Source organism: Phocoena phocoena, chromosome 5 (assembly GCF_963924675.1).
Source record: "Phocoena phocoena chromosome 5, mPhoPho1.1, whole genome shotgun sequence".
Classification (NCBI taxonomy): Eukaryota; Metazoa; Chordata; class Mammalia; order Artiodactyla; family Phocoenidae; genus Phocoena; species Phocoena phocoena.
The window spans coordinates 126,405,952-126,433,404 of record NC_089223.1 but is presented as its reverse complement, the minus strand read 5'-3'; the positions used below and the strand labels follow the sequence as shown (position 1 = coordinate 126,433,404).

The window sequence follows — 27,453 nt, the reverse complement described above, 5'->3', positions numbered from 1 at the left end:
GCAGCCTTGTATAGTGCAGAGAGTTTATACAACTAAACAAGGTGGTCAGAGACTGAATGAATTATTGCTAAAGAAGATCTTTATTTGCTTTTTTCGCCATTAACATTTTACTTCTTGAAATTCAAGCACTTACATGGGCTTCACCTAAACTAAGATGAAAAACGATATATATTCAAGGTCTAGGGATCATCGGATATTTCTTACAGTGACATATTAAGGAATATCTTACATCTCTTTTCCTATAAACATCTCTAAATATAGGAATTACATTTTAAAATATTTATTAATATGTTATATAAAATATTTTTACTTATATTCTATTCAAAAACGTTCTATTACGTTCTGTGTATCATTAAAATATCTATATTTAATATTGCTTGTTAGAAGTGAAGAATAATTGTTTCTTATCTGTAGACTAGTGTCATAGAATCCGATTGCTTGCATATGAATGAACTACTTAATATAAATCTAATGGTCTGGAAAATGTTTTTCTGCAACCATATTTTATTCTTTCAGAAACAGATGGGTGAGATGAAACTACAGCTTGAAAATGTCATCAAGGAAAATGAAAGGTAGATCAATTAACTACTGATTATCTTATTGTTGTCTTAGGTAACTTTTATTATTGTTATTTGGTATTTTATTCATGGAGTGTACTGGTTATGAGTGTGGACGCTAGGGCCTGATTTCCTTTTTGACTCCTGGCTCCATTGCTTATTAGCTATATGACCTTGGACAAGTTAACCTCTGTGTGCTTTAGGGTTTCCTCATCTATAAGTGGGAGACAATAACAGAACCTATTTCTTAGAGCTGACTGTAAGGGATAAAGTAATTGCTTAAAATAGGGTACATGATAAGCACCTTATAAATATTAGCAATCATGAATAGTATAGTATAGAATATATATTATATTAGGAAACATACTGATAAAATGGAAACCTGTCAACCCACCATCCAGTTAAGAGCTAAAATATTATCAATACTGGTGCACTTATCCATGTTTTCCTTCCCTATCGCATGCCCCTCCTTCCCTCTGCCAGTGGTTAATACTGTCTTGAATTTTTGTTTATCGTTCCCTTGCTTTTTAAAATTTTTGTAGGTATGTGTATTCCTAATGATATATTATTTAGTTTTGCATTTTTAAAAACTTCCAAAAGTAGTATTATTTAGTCTTCTGAGACTTACTTTTTTTCGACTCAATATCATGCATAAGCAGAAGAGTTTCAGGGTTGGGTCATAGGCTATGTGAATATTCAATTTTGCAATATATTGCCAACCTAATTTCCAAAGTGGCTATACCAATTTACATTCCCCCCAGTGATATTTATGAGTTCTTATTGATTTGTATATTTTATCAGCAATTGCTCTTACCAGGTTTCTTAATTTTTGTTATTTTGAGTCCTAAATGGTATTTCATTGTGGTTTTAACTTACATTTTCCTGAATATCAATATGGTTAACCATTTTTCATGTATTTATTTACCCATGTGGTTTTCTCATGAAACGCTTGTTCATTTCTTTTTCCCATTTTCTCTTTATCTTTTCCTTAAATTGTCAAAGTACTTTATATAATCTGTATTCTGAATATTTGCTGGTGTGCTGATCAGTGTAAACAGTAACCATCATAGACACTTCAAACAAGAAGGGATTTAGTCACTTACAGTTAAGTACTATGTAGGTAAGATAATTGGTTTTAGAGTCATACCTTAGAGGCTGAAATTCTGAGGCCAGGAATTTATGCTGCTGCCACCATCTCTGTAGCTACCACTACAGCATCACTTCCATGGAGCTGAAAACTTGACACTGGAAAGTGGGGCGTGAGGTACTCACTTCAGGAGACACTCACGTCTATCAGTTTTGCTTGCCATCTGTCATACCTATAGAAGAATGTTCTCAGCTCACTTCTGCCTTCTATATCCCCTTCAAGTGCCCGTCACTGGTGAACCTTTAATTCTATCCACCACACCAGCTGCAAGGACATCCGGGAAACATAGTTTTAGACTTTCAGCCATTATGAAAGTTGCTGGGATGTGGAAAGGGATGGGAATGAATAATGAGTGCCAATAGCGCATTCAATGTGCTAGACAATAGGTATGTTTCAGATATCTGTTCCCAGGTTGTGATATGTTTGATCAACAGAAATTTCTTTTCCTTTTTTTTTTTTTTTTTTTTAATTTTGAGGTAGTTGAATATATCAGTCTTCTTATGGTTGTTGGTCTTTGTGTGTAACAAATCCTCTCTTAGCCTGTGGTCCTAAAGATCTTCTCTTACATTTTCTTCTAAAAATGTTCAGAGTTTTATTCTATCCCAAGTTTAACTTTTAAAGGTCATGCAACTGGACTGAGACCTGATATATCTTTTGTTGTCGCCTTACAAAACAAAACCAAAAAATGAAGAAATACATTTTTTTTTGGTTTTAAATTCATTTAAAGCATAAGCTCTTTTTAAGTTTGGCATTCCTTTGTTTGCATTCTTCTATGTAAATCTCTTAATTGGATTTTCAGTTTTTCTCATTTATTTGTGTTTTTTCCCATGGGAAAGTTTTTCTAACTTTAACTTTTTATGATTTACTGTTCTTTCTCAAAAATCTTCCTATTAAAGACTATTGCTAAGATTTTTGAATCACCAGTGTATGTAAGTTAAGTTTGTATTTTAATGTATTGGAGATAATACGGTGTTATATGATTGAGCTAATGATTTTGTTGTTTCCTATATTTGACCCCATACTCTTCCTTTTATGTCCAGGCCTTTTGAAACCAGTCTTTTAAAAATCTGCCCTTAAAAAAAATAAATAAATAAAATAAAAAAAATAAAAAAAATAAAAAAAAGAAATCTGCCTTTACCTGTTTAATAGTACTGCAGTCATGGCTCATGAATGTATTTATTCTTAGTATAATAGGGAAATGGGAAAAATGGATTCTGAGCTTATTAAAAGGCACTTTTAGTAACTCGAAATGTCATCAGGTTTTAAAGTGAACTCTATTCCCTTAGGGCAACAACCTTCTTTTAAGTATTGCTGTTAAAGACTGCAAAATCAAAAAGAGCTTATCATTTTTAAGGAAAATACCTTAAATATGGTCAAGTCTGAATAATGGAAGCTAGCAGTAGCATGGATTATACAATAGTATGCAATTCCACATTATTGGGTTTTGGAAGCTTTTTAATTCATTTGTGTATAGGTGAGTATTTTCTGGGAATTGATTACAAATAGAAAATAATGAAGTCATTTTATAAAATGAGACTTAGGAAAAGGTGAAAAGATATTCATTTTATCATCCTTCCCATTTTTAGTTTATTCCTTTAAACTCAGTTCATGTTTTTTATTTTGTTTTTGTCTCATTTTTTCTTTAATATCATATTTCCTCCTCATAACTTGCCAGAGGATGAAAATTGGATACGATAATTAAATGAGTGAATATGTATACAGCACTTCCTGGCACTAAGAAAATACTACCTTTTATTGTTATTATTTTTATTTTATTATTGAGGGTATGAAAGACATTATTTGTTGCCTCCCTAAGAGCTATTTTCCCTTCTTTCATATAACCCTGATTTTGTTCCAGTTGCATCGTGCTCAGCAGAGATGAGCTTCTTCCACAATCTCAGGTGATAAAACTTTGATTATAAACCAGTGCACATTTCTTTTTGCCAGGAATCTAAGAAGTATGAACATGTGACTCACTTGTACCCAGTGAAGTATAAGGGAGAGTCTGTCGTAGAGCCTCTGGGAAAGCTTTTTCTCCCTGATAAAAAGAGAGACTGGCAAGAAAAAAACTTAACCTCCTTCCTGTTCTTTGTCATTTTAGAAAGTGATATATGTTGAAGCTGCTATAGCCATTTTGTAACCATGAGAGTATGTATCAGAAACACAATGAGATTAGAAGAAGGGAAAGATGGGGAAGCCTTTAGTCCTTAAATTACATTATTGAACTGCTGAAACAAATCTAGAGCCACTTGCCTTCAGATTTAATATTTGGTGAGGTAATAAAGCATTCATTCAATCCTTCACAAATATTTATTGAGTACTTACTAAGTACCAAGCACTGTTCAAGTTTCTGGAATACATTAGTAAATAAAACCGACAAAAATCACTGTTGCTTGCAGTCAAAGTATAGTAACTAGTACAGAGACTTAACGGCATCTGTCAGGGATTCAGAAACTACAGCTTGAGGGCCAAATCTGGCCTGCCACTTCTTTTGGTAAATAAAAGTTTATTAGATCACGGCCAGACTTGTTCATTTGTATACTGTCTATGGCAGCTTTTGCTCTACAATGATGGAGTTGAATAGTTGAGACAGAGACTAAATGGCCCACAAAACCTAGAATATTTGGTATCTGGTCCTTTACAGAAAAAGTTTCCTCTTCTCTGATACATGTAGCTATCTTTTGCTGCTCAATCTGTTAACTAGTCTTTAGTTCAACTGTCACCAAAAAGCTTTTTTGAAATTTATAACTGTCTTTACTTTTTAATTTAGGCATATATGTAGCTTTAGAGCACAGAAACAGAAAACTTCAACAGGAGTATAAAGTCAGTATTTAATAAATTAAAACAATTATATTTAGCATATTATTTATTTTACTAAGTTTGTAAGTTTTTGTTTTATGATAGTCTAATATATTTATCTTTTTAAGATTAAAACTAAATATTTATGATTTAGAAGATTTCAATAGCATTATAAAATAGAATTTTTTAGCACTATTTTCATTGATTTGTTCTTATTGACCAATGATAATTGAATAATAAAGATCAGAGTTGTAATTTAGGTTTGCTATCACCATCCCTAATTATTATATCATTAGTGTATGTTGATAATAGCCTATGAACACAGTATAGTCTATTTGAAAGTTGGGAGGAAGGAGTTCATGTGTATATTTATAAACATAGTAATAAAGCCATTATTTTTCAGTACTTGTCCAAAGATGGTATTCTGTACCCCAAAACTTTATTTATATAATAGCAAAAGATGAATATATTTGATCTATTTTCCAATGAGAGAGTGAAAAGATATCTCGAATTACGTGCTAAACCCTGCTGTTCTGATGCTAATTTACACCATTATACTGTGAGGAAACCATCCCCAAAAGTTCACCCAAATCCTAAGCTTTCATTATAAAGTTTAATATTTCTCTCTTTAATGACCTTATATAAATTCAGAGGTACCTTGATTTCTGTATATGTCTCTGTTTATAATAAGTCTGTGTTTGTATATTTACGTATATATATGCCTCTTACCATACCCTCCTTTGATGACTAGTCTCCAGTCAACACTGGCCGTCTTACTTTGACTTTCTTAAAACTGGCAAACCAGTTTCCACCAGAAGACCTTTTGCTTATTTCTTCTGCCTGGAATGTTATTCTCCAGACCTATACAGGACTGTCTCCTTCTCTTCAATCAGGCAGGCATTCCCTGACCACATTATCTAGTACTGTTCCTCCCTTCCCAACTTTCTGTTTTATATTATCCAATTTTATTTGTGGTACCTGTTACTACCTGAAATTATTTATTTGCTTGGTTATTATTTGTCTTATCTACTAGAATGTATCCTTCATGGAGCAGGGCCCTTGTCTATTCTGTTTACCACTGTATACCTAACACCTTTGAACAGTGCTTGATACATATTAAATGCTCAAAGAATATTTTTTGAGTGGATGATTGTAAATATTAGGAGCATAAACACATACATATATTCATATTTGGCTGTTTTTGCTTCAAGAAATAGAAACAGGTCATTCTGAGTAAATGGGAACGTATGATAAGGAGGAACATGGAATACAGCTAGAACTGGGAAACAATTAGGACCATCTCTGAGGATATGCTCCTCTTATCAGTTGTCTCATACAGCCTTAATTGTCCCCCTCAGTAATGGCACCCCTTTCCATGTAGCAGCTGCTCCTATTCTTCCAACGAAAAAGCTGATTCTCTCTGTTCTTTGGATCAAATCCTGAAGGTACCCATTCTTGTTACTTACTAATGGCCAACACTACTATTTTCAGTACGCTTCATGCCAGTCAGCGTATGATAGGGCTGCCCTTGAGAAATATGCAAAACTTTAATCATTGACTTCCCTCTGTAAAAAATAGCCTGCGCTATTCCCCAGAGCATGGGTTATGGTCAAGGATTACTTAAGTCTGCGCATGGCAGACGGTGTTAACTATAACGTGTCCAATATATACGTTAGATTGTAATTGTTGGAGATATCACTCTGGCTGGAGACATCAGAGAAGGCTTAAGTGAGGGGATGAAATTTGAGCGGTCTTTAAGAATGAGTAGGAGTTCATCAAATGAAAAATCATATGTTTATTAAAACACAGATCATTTACTGTGGTTATATCTCAGCATATTTGTATAGGGGAATTAGGCATAAGACTGGGATGGTGGGCAGGGAGCAGATCATATAAGATCTTATATGCTCTGCTAAGAAATTTAAACTTGTCTTTCAGATGGCGTAGGGGGCTCTTCAAGGGCTTTTAGCAGAGGAGGAGGGTGCACTGTTGAAGGATCGAATTCAGTTACACTTTAGAACTTGAAAATTCCAAATTTTTCTGGAAAGAATATATATGATTCACTGTAGGAGCAGAAGAAGGGAAGCAACAATTCTAGTTATCAGACTGTTCAGTATTAATCCCCAAAAGAAACACTACACCATGGCAGGGATGTGGATACCTTCACTGAGGAAGCTTGGACTTAAGGATGAAAAATGTCTGTCAGGTGAGGGAAGGCATGTAGAGAGGTTGTACCAGGCAGTTGTCTAGAATGTTTTCTAATTGTATGTATTTGTCTTACTCTATCTTCTCTCTTACTCGACTGTAAGATTCCCTAACACTATTCCCCGTTCCCCTATTTTAAGATCTACAAAATTGGGATGTAGCAATAGTGAATGGCATGTCAAGATTAATAAGCAGCAATTTTTATTTTTAATAGTATGTAAAAGAATGGTGCATCTTACTATCAATGACAAATTCAATTCAAAGAAAGACTGGTTAGAAGTGTATTTGATTTGTCTTTGTCACCTCAGAGACCAAAACTTTATAAAGTCATCATGGCCAAAATTCTATTGCCTATTAATGCTAATTAGTTATAATTTCAGGACTGCAGTTACTGGCTGGGTGATTTTCCTGGTATTAATACTTTAATCTATCTGGAACTTAGTTTCTTTCTTTTTTTTTTTTTACACTGAAGTATAGTTGATTTACAGTGTTGTGCCGATCTCTGCTGTACAGCAAAGTGACTCAGTTATACACATATATACATTCCTTTTTCGTATGTTATTTTCCATTATGGTTTATAACAGGATATTGAATATAGTTCCCTGTGCTATACATTAGAACCTTGTTGTTTATCCACTCTAAGTGTAATAGTTTTCATCTGCCAACCCCAAACTCCCAGTCTATCCCTCCCCCTTGGCAACCACAAGTCTGTTCTCTACATCTATGAGTCTGTTTCTGTTTTGTAGATAGGTTCATTTGTGCCATATTTTAGATTCCACATATAAGTGATGTCATATGGTATTTGTCTTTCTCTTTCTGACTTACTTCACTTAGTATCATAATCTCTGTTTGCATCCATGTTGCTGCAAATGGCATTATTTCATTCTTTTTTATGGCTGAGTAATATTCCATTGTATATATTTACTACATCTTCTTTATTCATTCATCTGTTGATGGACATTTAGGTTGTTTCCATGTTTTGGCTATTGTGAATAGTGCTGCTATCAACATAGGGGTGCATGTATCCTTTTGAATTATAGTTTTGTCTGGATATATTCTCAGGAGTGGGATTGCTGGATCATATGGTTCATTCTATTTTTAGTTTTCTGAGGAACCTCCATACTGTTTTCCATAGTGGCTGTACCAACGTACATTCCCACCAACAATGTAGGAGGTGGAGCTCAGTTTCTTTTTTTTTTTCCTCCATGCAAATTATTCTTTATTTCTCCAAACACTCATACTTTCTTAGCATTCTGTCTGCTCACATTTTCCAACAGCCTGAGAACACCACCCACATCTCTATACATTAAACTTATACACATTCTTAGGAACCAATTTAAATATGATCTTTTCTGAAAAACCTTTGCACATTCCATTATAGTATTATTTTTAACATCTTTATTGGAGTATAATTGCTTTACAATGGTGTGTTAGTTTCTGCTTCATAACAAAGTGACTCATTATAATATTTTTGTACCTCGGTTAGGGCATTTATTACTTTTACTTTGGATTGCAGACACTTGCTTATGTATATGTACATTAAATCAATAAGACAATAATTCAAATCTGTTTCATGTCTTCTATTACTTAAATAGGTCTTTTTTTTAAATTAGTTATCTATTTTATACATATTAGTGTATATATGTCAATCCCAGTCTCCCAATTCATCCCCCCTCACCCCGCCTTCCCCCCTTAGTGTCCATATGTTTGGATCTCAGTTTCTTAATCTATAAAATGAGAGATTTGGACTAGATTTCAGTTTTATTTTTTATATATTTTTATGATTATAGTAAGTGCTAGTTAAATATCTTTTGAAGTAATACTGCAAGTGGTAAGATAGAAAAATAAAAGCCATAAGTAACAACTTAAAAGGCATAGATATGTAGTAATTTAATGTAACGCATCATATTATATTTTAGGATAATATTTATTTTCATAAAGACTTTTTATCAGGAATATCTTATCTAATGAAATAGTCAACAGGAAGAGGTCAGAAACACTGTTACTTTTTTGATTTAGTACATTGTACCTAGCATAAAATATAGTACAAACCCTCTTTCTTTCTAGATTAATAGATGGTCTGCAGATTGAAAGAGGGAATAAAGTGGAGAATCATAAGACATACATAGAATACGTTAAAAATTTTTGACATTGACTTAATGTAAATGTGCACTTATTTAATCTTTTTTTATATAATGCCTAAGATCTTTACTTTGAGTAAGCCTACTAATTGTAGTTCTTCATTGTCTTTTATACATAAACCATAAAGATAATTCATTCTTTATTTTTTATTTTTTTTTACATATTTATTGGAGTATAATCGCTTTACAATGCTGTGTCAGTTTCTACCTTATAACAAAGTGACACAGTTATACATATGTTCCCATATCTCTTCCCTCGTGCGTCTCCCTGCCTCCCAACCTCCCTATCCCACCTCTCTAGGTGGTAACAAACCACCAAGCTGATCTCCCTGTGCTATGCGGCTGCTTCCCACTAGCTATCTATTTTACATTTGGTAGTGTATATATGTCCTTGCCACTCTCTCACTTTCTCACAGCTTACCATTCCCCCTCCCCATATCCTCAAGTCCATTCTCTAGTAGGTCTGTGTCTTTATTCCCGTCTTACACCTAGGTTCTTCATGACATTTTTTTTTCTTAGATTCAATATATGTGTTAGCATACGGTATTTGTTTGTCTCATTCTGACTTATTTCACTCTGTATGACAGACTCTAGGTCCATCCACCTCACTACAAATAACTCCATTTCGTGTCTTTTTATGGCTCAGTAATATTCCATTGTATATATGTGCCACATCTTCTTTATCCATTCAACCGATGATGGACACTTAGGTTGCTTCCATGTCCTGGATATTGTAAATAGAGCTGCAGTGAACATTTTGGTACATGACTCTTCTTGAATTACAGTTTTCCTCAGGGTATATGCCCAGCAGTGGGATTGCTGGGTCGTATGGTAGTTCTATTTGTAGTTTTTTAAGGAACCGCCATACTGTTCTCCGTAGTGGCTGTACCAATTCACATTCCCACCAGCAGTGCAAGAGTGTTCCCTTTTCTCCACACCCTCTCCAGCATTTATTGTTTCTAGATTTTTTTTTTACATATTTATTGGAGTATAATTGCTTCACAATGGTGTGTTAGTTTCTGCTTTATAACAAAGTGAATCAGTTATACATATACCTATGTTCCCATATCTCTTCCCTCTTGCGTCTCCCTCCCTCCCACCCTCCCTATCCCACCCCTCTAGGTGGTCACAAAGCACTGAGCTGATCTCCCTGTGCTCTGTGGCTGCTTCCCACTAGCTATCTATTTTACGTTCGGTAGTGTATATATGTCCATGCCACACTCTCGCTTTGTCACAGCTTACCCTTCCCCCTCCCCATATCCTCAAGTCCATTCTCTAGTAGGTCTGTGTCTTTATTCCCATCTTACCCCTAGGCTCTTCATGACATTTTTTTTTCATAAATTCCATATATATGTGTTAGCATATGGTATTTGTCTTTCTCTTTCTGACTTACTTCACTCTGTATGACAGACTCTAGGTCTGTCCACCTCATTACAAATAGCTAAATTTCATTTCTTTTTATGGCTCAGTAATATTCCATTGTATATATGTGCCACATCTTCTTTATCCATTCATCCGATGATGGACACTTAGGTTGTTTCCATCTCCTGGCTATTGTAAATAGAGCTGCAATGAACATTTTGGTACATGACTCTTTTTGAATTATGGTTTTCTCAGGGTATATGCCCAGTTGTGGGATTGCTGGGTCATATGGTAGTTCTATTTGTAGTTTTTTAAGGAACCTCCATACTGTTCTCCATAGTGGCTGTACCAATTCACATTCCCACCAGCAGTGCAAGAGTGTTCCCTTTTCTCTACACCCTCTCCAGCATTTATTGTTTCTAGATTTTTGTTTGTTTGTTTTGTGGTATGCGGGCCTCTCACTGTTGTGACCTCTCCCGTTGCGGAGCACAGGCTCCAGACACGCAGGCTCAGAAACCATGGCTCATGGGCCCAGCTGCTCCACGGCATGTGGGATCTTCCCGGACTGGGGCACGAGCCCGTGTCGCATGCATCAGCAGGCGGACTCTCAACCACTGCGCCACCAGGGAAGCCCTATTTCTAAATTTTTTGATGATGGCCATTCTGACTGGTGTGAGATGATATCTCATTATAGTTTTCATTTGCATTTCTCTAATTAATTATGTTGAGCATTCTTTCATGTGTTTGTTGGCAATCTGTATGTCTTCTTTGGAGAAATGTCTCTTTAGGTCTTCTGCCCATTTTTGTATTGGGTTGTTTGTTTTTTTGTTATTGAGCTGCATGGGCTGCTTGTAAATTTTGGAGATGAATCCTTTGTCACTTTTTTCATTTGCAAATATCTTCTCCCATTCTGAGGGTTATCTTTTGGTCTTGTTTCTGGTTTCCTTTGCTGTGCAAAAGCTTTGAAGTTTCATTAGGTCCCTTTTGTTTATTTTTGTTTTTATTTTCATTTCACTAGGAGATGGGTCAAAAAGGATCTTGCTGTGATTTATGTCATAGAGTTTTCTGCCTATGTTTTCCTCTAAGAGTTTGATAGTGTCTGGCCTTACATTTAGGTCTTTAATCCATTTTGAGCTTAGTTTTGTGTATGGTGTTAGGAAGTGATCTAATCTCATACTTTTACATGTACCTGTCCAGCACCACTTATTGAAGATGCTGTCCTTTCTTCACTGTACATTCCTACCTCCTTTATCAAAGATAAGGTGACCATATATGTGTGGGTTTATCTCTGGTCTTTCTATCCTGTTCCACTGATCTGTCTTTCTGTTTTTGTGCCAGTACCATACTGTCTTGATTACTGTAGCTTTGTAGTATAGTCTGAAGTCAGGGAGCCTGATTCCTCCAGCTCCGTTTTTCGTTCTCAAGATTGCTTTGGCTATTCGGGGTCTTTTGTGTTTCCATACAAATTGTGAAATTTTTTGTTCTAGTTCTGTGAAAAATGCCATTGGTAGTTTGATAGGGATTGCATTGAAACTGTAGAGTGCTTTGGGTAGTAGAGTCATTTTCACAGTGTTGATTCTTCCGATCCAAGAACATGGAATATCTCTCCATCTGTTTGTATCTTTAATTTCTTTCATCAGTCTTATAATTTTCTGCATACAGGTCTTTTGTCTCCTTAGGTAGGTTTATTCCTAGATATTTTATTCTTTCTGTTGCAGTGGTTAGTGGGAGTGTTTTCTTAATTTCACTTTCAGATTTTTCATCATGAGTGTATAGGAATGCAAGAGATTTCTGTGCATTAACTTTGTATCCTGCTACTTTACCAAAATCATTGATTAGCTCTAGTAGTTTTCTGGTAGCATCTTTAGGATTCCCTATGTATTATATCATGTTATCTGCAAACAGTGACAGATTTACTTCTTTTCTGATTTGGATTCTTTTATTTCCTTTTCTTCTCTGATGGCTGTGGCTAAAACTTCCAAAACTGTGTTGAATAATAGTGGTGAGAGTGGACAACCTTGTCTTGTTCCTAATATTAGTTGAAATGCTTTCAGTTTTTCACCATTGAGGATGATGTTGGCTGTGGGTTTGTCATATATGGTCTTTATTTTGTTGAGGAAAGTTCCCTCTATGCCTACTTTCTGCAGGGTTTTTTTATCATAAATTGGTATTGAGTTTTGTCGAAAACTTTCTCTGCATCTATTGAGATGACCATATGGTTTTTCTCCTTCAAGTTGTTAATACGGTGTATCACATTGATTGATTTGCGTATGTTGAAGAATCCTTGCATTTATTCCTGGAATAAACCCCACTTGATCATGGTGTATGATCCTTTTAATGTGCTGTTGGATTCTGTTTGCTAGTATTTTGTTGAGGATTTTTGCATCTGTGTTCATCAGTGATATTGGCCTGTAGTTTTCTTTCTTGGTGACATCCTTTTCTGGTTTTGGTATCAGGGTGATGGTGGCCTTGTAGGATGAGTTTGGGAGTGTTCCTCCCTCTGCTATATTTTGGAAAAGTTTGAGAAGGATAGGTGTTACCTCTTCTCTAAATGTGTGATAGAATTCGCCTGTGAAGCCATCTGGTCCTGGGCTTTTGTTTGTTGGAAGATTTTAAATCAGTTTCAATTTCAGTGCTTGTGATTGGTCTGTTCATATTTTCTATTTCCTCCTGATTCAATCTTGGCAGCTTGTGCATTTCTAAGAATTTGTCCATTTCTTCCAGGTTGTCCATTTTACTGGCATAGAGTTGCTTGTAGTAATCTCTCATGATCTTTTGTATTTCTGCAGTGTCAGTTGTAACTTCTCCTTTTTCATTTCTGATTCTACTGATTTGAGTCTTCTCCCTTTTTTTCTTGATGTGTCTGGCTAATCGTTTATCAATTTTGTTTATCTTCTAAAAGAACCAGCTTTTACTTTTATTGATCTTTGTTATGGTTTCCTTCATATCTTTTTCATTTATTTCTGATCTGATCTTTATGATTTCTTTCCTTCTGCTAACTTTGGGGTTTTTTTGTTCTTCTTTCTCTGTTTGCTTTAGGTGCAAGGTTAGGTTGTTTATTCGAGATGTTTCCTGTTTCTTAAGGTAGGATTGTATTGCTATAAACTTCTCTCTTAAAACTGGTTTTGCTGCGTCCCATAGGTTTTGGGTCATCGTGTCTCCATTGTCATTTGTTTCTAGGTATTTTTTGATTTCCTCTTTGATATCTTCAGTGATCACTTCATTTTTAAGTGCTGTATTGTTTAGCCTCCATGTGTTTGTATTTTTATACAGATATTTTCCTGTAATTGATATCTAGTCTCATAGTGTAGTGTTCAGAAAAGATACTTGATACACTTTCAATTTTCTTAATTTACCAAGGCTTGATTTGTGACCCATGATATGATCTATCCTGGAGAATGTTCCATGAGCACTCGAGAAAAATGTGTATTCTGTTGTTTTTGGATGGAATGTCCTATAAGTATCAATTAAGTCCATCTTCTTTAATGTGTCATTTCACACTTTTGTCTCCTTTTTTATTTTCATTTTGGATGATCTGTCCATTGGTGAAAGTGGGGTGTTAAAGTCCCCGACTATGAATATTTTACTGTCGATTTCCCCCTTTATGGCTGTTAGTATTTGCCTTATGTATTGAGGTGCTCCTATGTTGGGTGCATAAATATTTACAATTGTTATATCTTCTTCTGGGATCGATCCCTTGATCATTTTGTAGTGTCCTTCTTTGTCTCTTGTAATCGTCTTTATTTTAAAGTCAATTTTGTCTGATATGAGAATTGCTACTCCAGCTTTCTTTTGATTTCCATTTGCATGGAATATCTTTTTCCATCCCCTCACTTTCAGTCTGTATGTGTCCTTAGGTCTGAAGTGGGTCTCTTGTAGACAGCATATATATGGGTCTTGTTTTTGTATCCATTCATCCAATCTGTGTCTTTTGGTGGAAGCATTTAGTCCATTTACATTTAAGGTAATTATTGATATGTATGTTCTTATTCCCATTTTCTTAATTGTTTTGAGTTTGTTATTGTAGGCCTTTTCCTTCTCTTGTGTTTCTTGCCTAGAGAAGTTCCTTTAGCATTTGTTGTAAAGCTGGTTTGGTGGTGCTGAACTCTCTCAGCTTTTGCTTGTCTGTAAAGGTTTTAATTTCTCCGTCAAATCTGAATGAGATCCTTGCTGGGTAGAGTAATCTTGGTTGTAGGTTTTTCTCCTTCATCACTTTAAATATGTCCTGCCAGTCCCTTCTGGCTTGCAGAGTTTCTGCTGAAAGATCAGCTGTTAACCTTATGGGGATTCCTTTCTGTGTTATTTGTTGTTTTTCCCTTGCTGCTTTTAATATTTTTCTTTGTATTTAATTTTTGACAGTTTGATTAATATGTGTTTGACATGTTTTTCTTGGATTTATCCTGTATGGGACTCTCTGTGCTTCCTGTACTTGATTAACTATTTCCTTTCCCATATTAGGGAAGTTTTCAACTATAAGCTCTTCAAATATTTTCTCAATCCCTTTCTTTTTCTTTTGTTCTTCTGGGACCCCTATAATTCGAATGTTGGTGCGTTTAATGTTGTCCCAGAGGTCTCTGAGACTGTTCTCAGTGCTTTTCATTCTTTTTTCTTTATTCTGCTGTGCAGTAGTTATTTCCACTATTTTATCTTCCAGGTGACTTATCCGTTTTTCTGCCTCAGTTATTCAGCTATTGATCCCTTCTACAGTATTTTTAATTTCATTTATTGTGTTGTTCATCATTGTTTGTTTCATCTTTAGTTCTTCTGGGTCCTTGTTAAATGTTTCTTGCATTTTGTCTAGTCTATTTCCAAGATTTTGGATCATCTTTACTATCATTATTCTGAATTCTTTTTCAGGTAGACTGCCTATTTCCTCTTCATTTGTTAGGTCTGGTGGGTTTTCATCTTGCTCCTTCATCTGCTGTGTGTTCTTCTGTCTTTTCATTTTGTTTATCTTACTGTGTTTGGGGTCTCCTTTTTGCAGGCTTCAGGTTCGTAGTTTCCGTTGTTTTTGGTGTCTGTCCCCAGTGGCTATAGTAGGTTCAGAGGGTTGTGTAGGCTTCCTTGTGGAGGGGGCTAGTGCCTGTGTTCTGGTGGATGAGACTGGATCTTGTCTTTCTGGTGGGCAGGTCCACGTCTGGTGGTGTGTTTTTCGGGTGTCTTGGCCTTATTATGATTTTAGGCAGCCTGTCTGATAATGGGTGGGGTTGTGTTCCTGTCTTGCTAGTTGTTTGGCATAGGGTGTCCAGCACTGTAGCTTGTGGGTCGTTGACTGAAGCTGGGTGTTGGTGTTGAGATGGATATCTCTGGGAGATTTTTGCTGTTTGATATTATGTGGAGTTGGGAGGTCTCTTATGGACCAGTGTCCTGAAGTTGGCTCTCCCACCACAGTCAGTCAGCACAGCACTGACTCTTGGCTGCAATAACTAGAGCCTTTCATCCACACGGCTCTGAATAAAAGGGAGAAAAAGAAGGGAGGGAGGGAGGGAGGAAGGAAGGAAAAGAGGATAAAATAAAAGTAAGATAAAATAAAATAAAGTTATTAAAATAAAATATAATTATTAAGATAAAGTTTTTTTTCAAAAGTAAAAGAAAAAAAAAATACAGATGGACAGAACCCAGGACAAATAATGAAAGCAAAGCTTTACAGACAAAATCTCACACAGAAGCATACACATACACACAAAAAGAGGAAAAGGAGAAAAAAATAATAAATCTTGGTCTCAAAGTCCACCTCTTCGATTTGGGATGATTCGTTGTCTATTCAGGTATTCCACGGATACAGGGTACCTCAAGTTGATTGTGGAGATTTAATCTGCTGTTCCTGAGGCTGCTGGGTGAGATTTCCCTTTCTTTTCTTTGTTTGCACAACTCCCAGGGCTCACCTTTGGATTTGGCCCCACCTCTGCGTGTAGGTCGCCGGAGGGCGTCTGTTCTTTGCTCAGGACGGGGTTAAAGGAGCAGCTGATTCAGGGACTCTGGCTCACTCAGGCCCGGGAGAGGGAGGTGCACGGAGTGTGGGGCGAGCCTGCAGCGGCAGAGGCCGCCATGACATTACACCAGCCTGAGGCACACCGTGTGTTCTCCCGGGGAAGTTGTCCCTGGATCATGGGACCCTGACAGTGGCCGGCTGCACAGGCTCCCCGGAAGGGAGGTGTGGATAGTGACCTGTGCTTGCACATAGGCTTCTTGGTGGCGGCAGCAGCAGCCTTAGCGTCTCATGCCCGTCTCTGGGTTCCGTGCTTTAGCCGCGGCTCGCTCCCGTCTCTGGAGCTCCTTTAAGCAGCGCTCTTGATCCCCTCTCCTTGCGCACCAGGAAACAAAGAGGGAAGAAAAAGTCTCTTGCCTCTTCGGCAGGTCCATACTTTTCCCCGGACTCCCTCCCGGCTAGCCGTGGTGCACTAACCCCTTCAGGCTGTGTTCACGCTGGCTACCCCAGTCCTCTCCCGGCACTCTGACCGAAGCTGGAGCTTCAGCTCCCAGACCCCGCCTGCCTAGGCGTGTGAGCAGAGAAGTGTCTCGGGCTGGTGAGTGCTGGTCAGCACCGATCCTCTGCGCGGGAATCTCTCTGCTTTGCCCTCTGCACCCCTGTTGCTGTGCTGTCCCCCGCAGCTCCAAAGCTTCCCCCCTCTGCCACGCGCAGTCTCCGCCCGCGAAGGGGCTTCTAGTTTGTGGAAACCTTTCCTCCTTCATGGTTCCCTCCCACTGGTGCAGATCCCGTCCCTATTCTTTTGTCTCTGTTTATTCTTTTTTCTTTTGCCCTATCCAGGTACATGGGGGAGTTTCTTGCCTTTTGGGAGGTCTGAGGTCTTCTGCCAGTGTTCAGTAGGTGTTCTGTAGGAGTTGTTCCACGTGTAGATGTATTTCTGATGTATCTGTGGGGAGGAAGGTGATCTCCACATCTTACTCTTCCACCATCTTTCTAGTTGTCAATTCATTCTTTATAATTTCCAGTTTCAGTTTCTTTGAAGAAGAGTGAGAACTTAGAGATCCTTTTGATCTCCTTTTGATCCTCTGTGATTTTATGAATTTTCTGACTATTATAATTATTTTGCCTACCTCTAATTCAACAGCAGCTATTTAACAGCTCATGTTTACTGAACCTTTCATATTCAGTTTAGGTTTCATAGAAAAAACCCCAACTCTCTTGTATTTTTATTTTTTCACTTTGGTTCACATTTAATTAAATTATACAATTATAATAATAGTTTATGGCAGGTATAGTAGATTGGTTTAACATCTGTTCCAACCTCCCTTTTGTATACCTTGTACTGCAATGGCTGGAAAACTAAAAACTAGTTCAGGGTAGGAATTAGGTTCTACTAATGACAAACACATGTAAGAGACCTAAATTAGGAGGTAAATAGGAGGAGAAGCTGTGTATGAGAATCTGTTTTTGTGGATGAGACTCTAACAAGTGTAGAGTGTCTCTAGAGCCAGTAGTTCTGGCAGCCGCTTCTTTCAGAGCTAAGTCAGGGTGTTCCTGCAGGCAACAGCTCTGGCACTTACTTCCTGACGCCAGGATCTCGGCTAAAGTGGTGTGCTCCTAGAACCCGCGGTTGGTGTGGCCACTTCCTGATTGTCCAGCTTCCTAATTGTGGTCTACATATAATTTCTCTCAGCACAACAGTTCTACAGTTAACTAAACCAATACGATTGACTTTTTTTTTTAGCATTTGCACTAGAAAATAGAGATCAGCTAGTTGATGGTGACTTCAGATAAAGCACCTATGCAGAGAAATATGGTGCCACTAGTGTTATTAATAAGGGTAACACTGTTTACTTCTACAAAGCTTTGTATGATTTCTCTTCATTTCTCCTCTTACTGTGAAGCCAACCAAATATGATGGAACTTTCTCTTCTTTATTTTCTTACAGTTCTTATGTTTTGACTTGATTATATATTTGAATAAATACAGCTAGGACCACAACTATCTTACTATCCTGTACATAATATCTCTTCAAATGTTTGTTGAACTTACTACAATTATTGATATCTAATTTTCAAGATTTGTTAGCCATACATAAAAAATAATGCTTTGAAAAAGACTAATTCCTTAAACCTTTGCAGTACTTAAATGGCTTTATTTTCTCAATTATACTGCTAAGATCTTTGGAGAATTAGATAACATGTATTTACTTAGTATTTATAAATATATTATTGCAACTAGATAATACTTCAAAGAAAACAAGGGCAAAAATAAACAGGAAGGTAAAAGATATAAAGAGTAAAGAACAAGTTTGAGTATATGTGTGTATATTTTTCTGTTTATACTACTCATACATAAACCAATAGGAATATACTGTGTTTTTCAAGACCCATGAAACATTTACATAGACATGGGCTGCAGACCCTCCCCACCACATACATACATACAAACAAATTAAACATAAATCACACCTACAATAAATTAGAAATAACAAGAAGTGAGTGTAAAGAATTTCTTTTAACTACATTTTCAACTACTGAGATAAAGAGGAAAACTAAAATTAAAAACTGCATAAAATAAATAGCATATCAAACTAGTGAGATGCAGCCAAACTGGTACTCAGAACATTTTTAATTAACTGAAAATAAGTTAGATAGTTTTGTTTAGAGTGATGGCAAGAGACTCCTTCTGAGAAAACTAGAGAATCTGGACAAAAACTAGAAAATCTTGACAAAAATTTGACAAAAGTCAAATGTGTTTAAAGTGAATTGGAGTCAGTGTAGAATTGTAGGGTAAACACCAGGAAAAGAAAGAAATCCAGGGATATGAGCCTGCATATGGGGTTACTTTCCCTTAAACATATCTCCCGATGTCAGAAGAGGTGAAGAGTGGTTGAAAACTGAGCAGAGCTCGAAACAAATTCATGGAGTTAGAGAAATAAAAATTGGAATTCAGAGCCCATCAGACTTGAGGGTAGGTGGCTCAGGAACATCCAGGCTTTGAAGAAAGAGTGACTCCCCCAAAATAGACTAGTCCTGAAAAGATCTAAAACATGACTCTGATGTTTGATACATGTTATAAATGACATGATCAGGGTTTGATAATACCCCTCCCCACCTGAAAAAAGAAAAGGAAGACTTTTAGAGGAAGATAACATCATTTCTAGGCCTCAGAATGTCTCTGTACTTTTTTACTTGTGATATCTGGCTCATATCTGGTGTAAAAAGAACTGGTAATGGGAAGATTGAAGACAGCATGGTTTAAAAATCATAAAATAATAGTATACAATAGAAATAGATCCACGGTTTGGTCTTTAAAATAACTATGCACTATGTTCAATGAAATAAGACACAATTTTGAGAATTTCTATAAGAGAACTAAAAACTCTTAAAGAACCAAATAGAAATTCTAGAACTGAAAATTGCAGTAATAATGGAAATGAGACATAACTGAAGAGAGAATTAATGGAATGCAACCCAAGTCAGAAGAAAATATTCAGAATGAAGGTCAGAGAGAGAAGGGGATAGAAAATGCAGAACAAAATAAATAAATAAATAAAAACTAAGAGACATATGGGAAATAGTGAAAACAGCTAAAAGTCATATAGCTTGAGTCCCAGAAAGAGACGACAGAGACATCAATCCACAGATTAAGAACACACCATGCATCATAAGCAGGATAATACAAAAGTACTGTACCTAGGTACATTATTATAAAATCAAAGAAAACCAAAGAAAAAGAAAAAACAGCAGAAAGAGCTTGTCTTATTATCTAGCCGCAATAAGATATTAACTGACTTCTCAACAGAGATACTGGAAATCAGGAGACAGTGGAATATTTTTAAAGTGCTTAAAGAAAAACTGTCAATGTAGAATTCTTTACCCAGTGAAATATCCATCAGAAGAAAGGTCAGATGAAATTGAGAGCATTATCATTAGCAAAATTAAAGAAAATTAAAAAGATATTCTACAAAAAGAAAATAATCCCAGATGAAAGCTTAGAATTATAGGAAATGCTGCCCATGGGAGAACGTCTAATGAACATCAGCTATTCTAAAACAATAATAATGTCTCTAAAATATCTGTAGAGAATTAAATATAAGACAGTAATATCATAAATTTAGGGAAAGGGCATTTGGAGTTAAAATATTCTCAGGTTCTTGCATTACCCAAAAGAAATATAATACTAATTTATTTTAGAGTTTGATAACTCAGTGATGCATGTTTTAATCTTTAAAAGTAAAGCCAGCTGCCAACCATGATAATGTAACTGCCAACCAGGATAATATAACTGCCAACCATGTAACTGCCAACCAAGATAATAGAGTAGAAAAATGAAGTAATAAAAAAAAAACCAAAAGAAAGCATGAAAGGAGAGAAAAATCATAATGGACAGGGCAAATAGAAAGTAAATACTAAGATAGTAGATATAAACTCAAATACATTAGTAATTACATTAAACTTCAATGTACTAAATGCTGCAATTGAAAGACAGTGATTTATCAGAGGAGATTAAAAAAGAAACCAGTTATAGTGTGTATTTCTTATCAGACAGATTTTTAAAATATAAGAATATTGAATGATTGCAAATAAGAGGATGGAAAATAGATAAACCATGCAGTGCTAACCAAAAGAAAGCTGGTAATATGAGGCATAGTAGACTTTAATGCAAGAAGAGAATATTATAAATAGGGATATTTCATAATGATAAAAGATATAACAGTTTTAAATTTGCAAGTACCCAGAGACTTGCCTGGTTGCACAGTGGTTAAGAATCCACTTGCCAATGCAGGGGACGTGAGTTCAAGCCCTGGCCTGGGAAGATCCCACATGCTGCAGAGCAACTAAGCCTGTGCACCACAACTGCTGAGCCTGCGTGCCACAACTACTGAAGCCTGCACACCTAGAGCCCATGCTCTGCAACAGGAGAAGCCACTGCAATGAGAAGCCTGTGCACCACAACAAAGAGTAGCCCCCGCTTGCCGCAACTAGAGAAAGCCTGCACACAGCAATGAAGACCCAATGCAGCCAAAAATAAATAAATAAATAAATTTGTTTATTTAAAAAAAATTTGCAAGTACCCAGTAACAAAGCCTCAGAATAGAAAATTTCAATTTTTCTGTTTTTCTAGATTAGAAAAATTCAGTGATAGCATTGAATGGCAAAACAGACAAATCCACTAGATAGCAGGAAATATAAACATATTGCTCCTCAGTAATTGAAATAAAAACTAAAAAAATAATATTTGAACCATGCAATTAACAAACCTACTTAACAGACAAATACCTAATACCCTCAAAATACATATTCTTTTTAAGTACATGTAAAACATTTCCAAAATGGACAAATCCAGAAAGTAGCTCGGGACTTCCCTGGTGGTCCAGTGGGTAAGACTCTGCACTCGCAATGCAGGGGGCCCTGGTTCAATCCCTGGTCGGGGAACTAGATCCCACATGCGTGCCGCAACTAAGAGTTGGTGTGCTGCAACTAAGAGTCTGCGTGCTGCAACCAAGAAGTCTACATGCTGCAGTCTTCCACGACGAAGATCCTGTGTGCTGTAACTAAGACCTGGTGCAGCCAAAATAAATAAATAAATATTTAAAGGAAAAAAAGAAAACTCAGATTTTTTAAGTACTCAGATTCTGTTCCTTAATAACAGTGAAAATTGTATTAGAAATCAGTGGGTTTTTTTAAAAATAAATTTATTTATTTATTTTTGGCTGTATTGGGTCTTCATTTCTGAGTGTGGGTTTTCTCTAGTTGCGGCGAGCGGGGGCCACTCTTCATCACTGTGCGTGGGCCTCTTGCTGTCACGGCCTCTCCCGTTGCGGAGCACAGGCTCCAGACGTGCAGGCTCAGTAGTTGTGGCTCACGGGCCCAGTTGCTCCGTGGCATGTGGGATCTTCCCAGACCAGGGCTCGAACCTGTGTCCCCTGCATTGGCAGGCAGATGCCCAACCACTGCACCACCAGGGAAGCCCCTAGAAATCAGTTTTAAAAAAAAAAAAAAAAAAAGAGAAAAGGAATCAGAAAATTCCCAGCTGTTTCTAATTAAGCAATATGCTTTTAAATATTACTCATAGGTCAAAGAATTAACCATGAAAGCTGAAGAATATTTTCAACTGATAGATAGTGAAAATACAGCATAAAAACTGTGGGTTGCAGTTAAGGCCATTCTTAGAGGGAAATCCATACTCTTAAGTGCATATATTAGAAAAGAAGTCTGAAAATCAGTGGACTCTAAGAATTTGCCAAACAGGTTAGGAAAAGAACAGCAAACTAAACCCCAAATTATGAAACATTTGGAGAATTAGGGTACATCAGGCAAGAGACAGCAGGATTGCAAATTGCAAAATTAAACACCACTACCCCAAATACTTCAGATACTAAAACAAAAATAAACTACTGATACATATAGGTGGTCCTTGCTTTGTATGACAGTGCAGGACTATAAAAATGACCTTGCAAGGTGTGTCCAAGGTGATGGAGTACAAAGACCCTGAACTCACCTCCTCCTCTAGGCACACCAAAATTACAACTATTTACAGAGCAGCTATCAATGAGAATAACTTGAAGACTAGCAGAAAAGATTTTTCACAGCTTAAGATATAAGGAAAGAATCAAAACAAGATGGGTAGGAGGGGCCAGAGACATAATGTAGTCAAGACCTGCACTTTCATGTAGGTGACCCACAAATGGGAGGATAATCACAATCACAGAAGTTCTCCCTAAGGAGCGAGGGGTCCAAGCCCCACATCAGGCTCCCAAGCTGAGGGTCCTGCACTTGAAAGACAGGCCCTCAAAACGTGCGGCTTTGAAAGCCAGCAGGACTTGCATATGGGGAGCCAGAGGACTGTAGGAAGCAGAAACTCCACTGTTAAAGCACACACACAAAATCCACATGCTCTGAGTCCCAGAACTGAGACAGCAATTTGAAGGAGCCTGATAAGACCCACTTGCTGATCTCGTAAAGTATCCTGGAGAGGCGGGGCAACTGGGACTCTTCCTGATGACATTGGCAACAGCCATTTTGGGGAGTTCATTCTACCATGAGGACACTGGTGCTGGCAAGTGCCATTTTGGAGTCCTCCCTCTAGCCTACTAGCACTGGGGGCCTGCCTGCCCAACAGCAGATAAGCTCCAGTTCCAGGACCTCCCAGGTGAGCAGCCAGCCTTGCAGGGACCTGGCTCCACCCACCAGTGGACCAGAACCAACCCCAGGCCTCCCCAACAGCCACACCCAGGTACCCTGGGGCTCAACTCTACCCACCATCAGGTCAGAACCAGCCTTGGAACACCCCTGGCCTTGCTGCCAGCCACAACAGGACCCAGCGCTGCCCATCAGCTAACCAGGACCAGCCCCAGAATCTCCAGAGTCCCAGAGCCAGCTTCATTAGGATGTGGCCCCACCCACCAGTAGGCTGACACCAGCACTGGACCCCCTGGGTCCCACAACCAGCACCCAGGGAACCAGATCTGTATACTACTGGGCTGAGACCCAACCCCCTGCCAGGTCATGCGACCAGCTGTACCAGAACCCAGTACTGCCCACTAGTGGGCCAGCATCTACCCAAGGACCTCCCAGCCTGTGCATCCAACCATGCTGAAATCTGGCCTGCCCACCAGCAGGCCAGCAGCCACCATGCAAGGCAGGGCATAGCAGCCAACCAGCCTAGGGATGAGCCTTGTCTACCAGTGTGCCGAGAGTAGTCAGACTCATCACACAGAAGGGCCCACACAGCCCACATGTGGGGTCAAGTGCTGCTGGGCCCCATAGGATGTCTCTTACTTAAGACCACTTCTCCAACATCTGGAAACATAACTGACCTACTTAATACTTAGAAATAAACATGGAAAATTAGGCAGAACGAGGAGGGAAGGAATATTTTCCAAATGAAGACAAAACCCCAGAAGAACTAAGCCAAGTGGAGATAAGCAATCTACCTGATAAAGAGTTCAAAAGAATGATAATAAAGATGCTCAGTGCAGCTCCGTGCTTTGTGTCCACCTAGAGGGGTGGGATAGGGAGGGTGAGAGGGAGATGCAAGAGCGAGGAGATATGGGGATATATGTATATGTATAGCTGATTCACTTCGTTATACAGCAGAAACTAACACACCATTGTAAAGCAATTACACTCCAATAAAGATGTTTACAAAAAAAAAATTTACTCTGGCAGAAGCTAAAATTTGATACGATTACATTTAATACAGATAAATCACAATTAATAAAGCCTGTGTTGTAAAAAAAACCCAAACATGTAAGTACATATTCACCTTATATTCAAGATATTTGCTTTCTCTTATAAATATCTGTCAGAGTTTTATTTTCTAATCATCTTTCCTTTCTCCACTGATCTGATGTTATCTTTATTATAAACTAAATACATACATTTGAGTTTGTAAAATAATCACAAAATGAGAAATACAGACACTTGAAAATGTTTAGAGAAAACTGTAACTCTGTGCTGATAAATGTGAAACTATAAGTGAAATAAACAATTTTCTATGAAATAAAAAGGTGCTCAGTGAACTCAGGAGAAGAATGAATGAACACAGTGAGAAGTTAGAAGTTTCTAACAAATAGTTAAAAAATATAAAGAAGTAAACAGAGCTGAAGAAGATAATAACTGAAATAAAAAGTACACTAGAAGGAATTAACAGTAGAGTATATGATACAGAGGAACAGATGAGTGAACTGGATGACAAAGTAGAAGAAATCACCCGAACTGAACAAAAAAAGAAAAAAAGAGTTTTTAAAACAGAGGACAGTATAAGAGACCTCTGGGACAACATCAAGCATAATAACATTCAAAATATAGGCGTCCCAGAAGGAGGAAATAGAGAGAAAAGGGCAGAGGAATTATTTGGAGAAATAATAGCTGAAAACTTTCCTGACCACGGAAAGGAAGTAGACATGCAGTTCCAGGCAGCACAGAGAGTCCCAAAGAAAATGAATCCAAAGAAGTCCACACCAAGACACATTGTAATTAAAATGGCAAAAATTAAAGATAAAGAAAGAATCTTAAAAGAAGCAAGGGAAAAGCAACTAGTAGCATACAGGGGAACTCCCATAAGGCTATCAATTGACTTTTCAGCAGCAACTTTGTGAGCAGAAGGGATTGGCACAATTGATTCAAATTGATGAACATACCAACCAAAAATACTCTACTCAGCAAGGCTATCATTCAAATTTGAAGGAGAGATAAAGAGTTTTACAGGCAAGCAAAAGCTACAGAATTCATCACCACTAACCAGCTTTACAAGAGATATTAAAGGGACTTTTCTAAGTGGACAGGACTACAACTAGAAATAGGAAAACTGCAAAGAAAAATCTGATTGGTAAAGACAAACATACAGTAAAATAGATCATCCACTTATAAAGCTAGTAGGAAGGTTAAAAGACAAAAGTAGTAAAAACATCTATTTCCACAAGTATTTAAGGGATACACCCCACAAAAAGATATAAAATGTATCAAAAACATTAAACATGGCAAGGGATTTTAAAAATGCAGGGTTGTCAGAATGGTTTGATCTTAAGGGATCATCAACTTAAAATCATATATGAATAAATTTTAAATATATATTATTTATTATATATATATCTTTATAAATATTTTTATATATGAACCTCATTGTAACCACAAACCAAAAATCTGTAATAGATATGCAAAAAAGAAAAAGGAATCTAAACACCAAATTATAAACTCTAGCACTAAAGATAGTCATCCATTAGATCACAAGGATACAGAGCAAAAAAAAGAAAGGAAGAAGAGAGAACCACAGAAAGAACCAGAAAACAATGAACAAAATGACAGTAAGTACATACACATCAATAATTATTTTAAATGTATTGGACTAAATGCTCCAATCAGAAGACTTAGAGTGACTGAATGGATACAGAAAGAAGAACTATATATATGCTTCCTAGAAGAAACTCATTTTAGATCTAAAGACACAGAGATGGAAAGTGAGAGTATGGAAAGAAGTTTTCCAAGCAAATGGAAACAAAAAGAAAGCTGGGGTAGCAATTCTTATATCAGACAAAATAGAGTTTAAAACAAAAACTGTTATAAGAGACAGAGAAGGACGTTACATAATGATAATGGGATCAATCCAACAATATATAATAATTGTAAATATTTATGTCCCAACTTAGGAGCACCTAAATATGTAAATCAAATATAAGTAGACATAAAGGGAGAAATTGTGTTGAGTTACACAATAATAATATGGGACTTTAACACCCAACTTACATCAATGGAAGATCATGCATCCAGACAGAAAATCAATAAGGAAACACTAGCCTTACATCAGATAGACTTTATTTATATGTACATCTATGTATATATATGTATGTATAAAACATTCCATCCCAAAAGCAACAGAATAAACATTCAACTAACATTTTCCAGGATAGAGCACATACTAGGCCACAAAATAAGTCTCAGTAAAATTAAGAATATTGAAATTATATTAAACATCTTTTACAATCACAATGCTTGAGACTAGAAATAAACTACAATGAAAAAACTACCAAAAAAAAAAAAACAATGGAGGCTAAGCAGTATGCTACTAAACAACCATTGGGTCACTGAAGAAATCAAACAGGAAGTCAAAAAATACCTGGAGTCAAATTAAAATAGAATTAGAATGGTGGAAAAGCTTTGGGAAGCAGGAAAAGCTGTTCTCAGAGGGAAGTTTCTAGCAATATAGGCCTACCTAAGGAAGTAAGAAAAATCTCAAATAAGCAATCTAACCTTACACCTAGAGGAACTAGAAAAAGAACTAATAAAACCCCCAAAGTTAGTAGAAGAAAAGGATCAGAGCAGAAATAAATGTAATAGAGACTTTAAAAAAATAGAGAAAATCGGTGAAACTAAGCTCTGGTTCCTTGAAAAGATAAACAAAATTGATAAACCTTTAGCCAGAGTCATTAAGAAAAAGAAAGGACCCAAATAAAATCAGAAATGAAAGAGAAGTTACAGATTCATATTTCTATACTGACAATACAGAAATATGAAAGATCATAAGACATTACTGTGAACAGTTATACACCAATAAAATGGAGAACCAAGAAGAAATGGATAAATACCTAGAGATGTACAGTCAAGCTACAAGACAAGGATGCCCACTCTTACCACTTTTATTCAACATAGTATTGGAAGACCTAGCCACAGCTATCAGACAAGAAAAAGAAATAAAAGGTATCCAAATCAGAAGGGAAGAGGTAAAATGTCTACTATACATAGAAAATCCTAAAGATGCCACCAGAAAACTAGTAGAGCTCATTAATGAATTCAGTAAAGTTTTAGG

The 27,453-nt window shown here is 36.8% G+C and overlaps 1 protein-coding gene and 1 non-coding gene across 2 annotated transcripts in view; both read left to right on the top strand.

The window, feature by feature from the left end:
• The window catches only part of SCLT1 (sodium channel and clathrin linker 1), a 199,433-nt gene that overhangs the window by 3,992 nt on the left and 167,988 nt on the right, over positions 1-27,453 (top strand). The window contains 1 exon segment of the mRNA XM_065877281.1: positions 517-572. Coding sequence (XP_065733353.1) covers positions 517-572 — 56 coding nt within the window.
• Positions 21,509-21,581, top strand: TRNAA-CGC (transfer RNA alanine (anticodon CGC)). The gene has a single exon. It is a non-coding gene; the product is annotated as a tRNA-Ala (tRNA).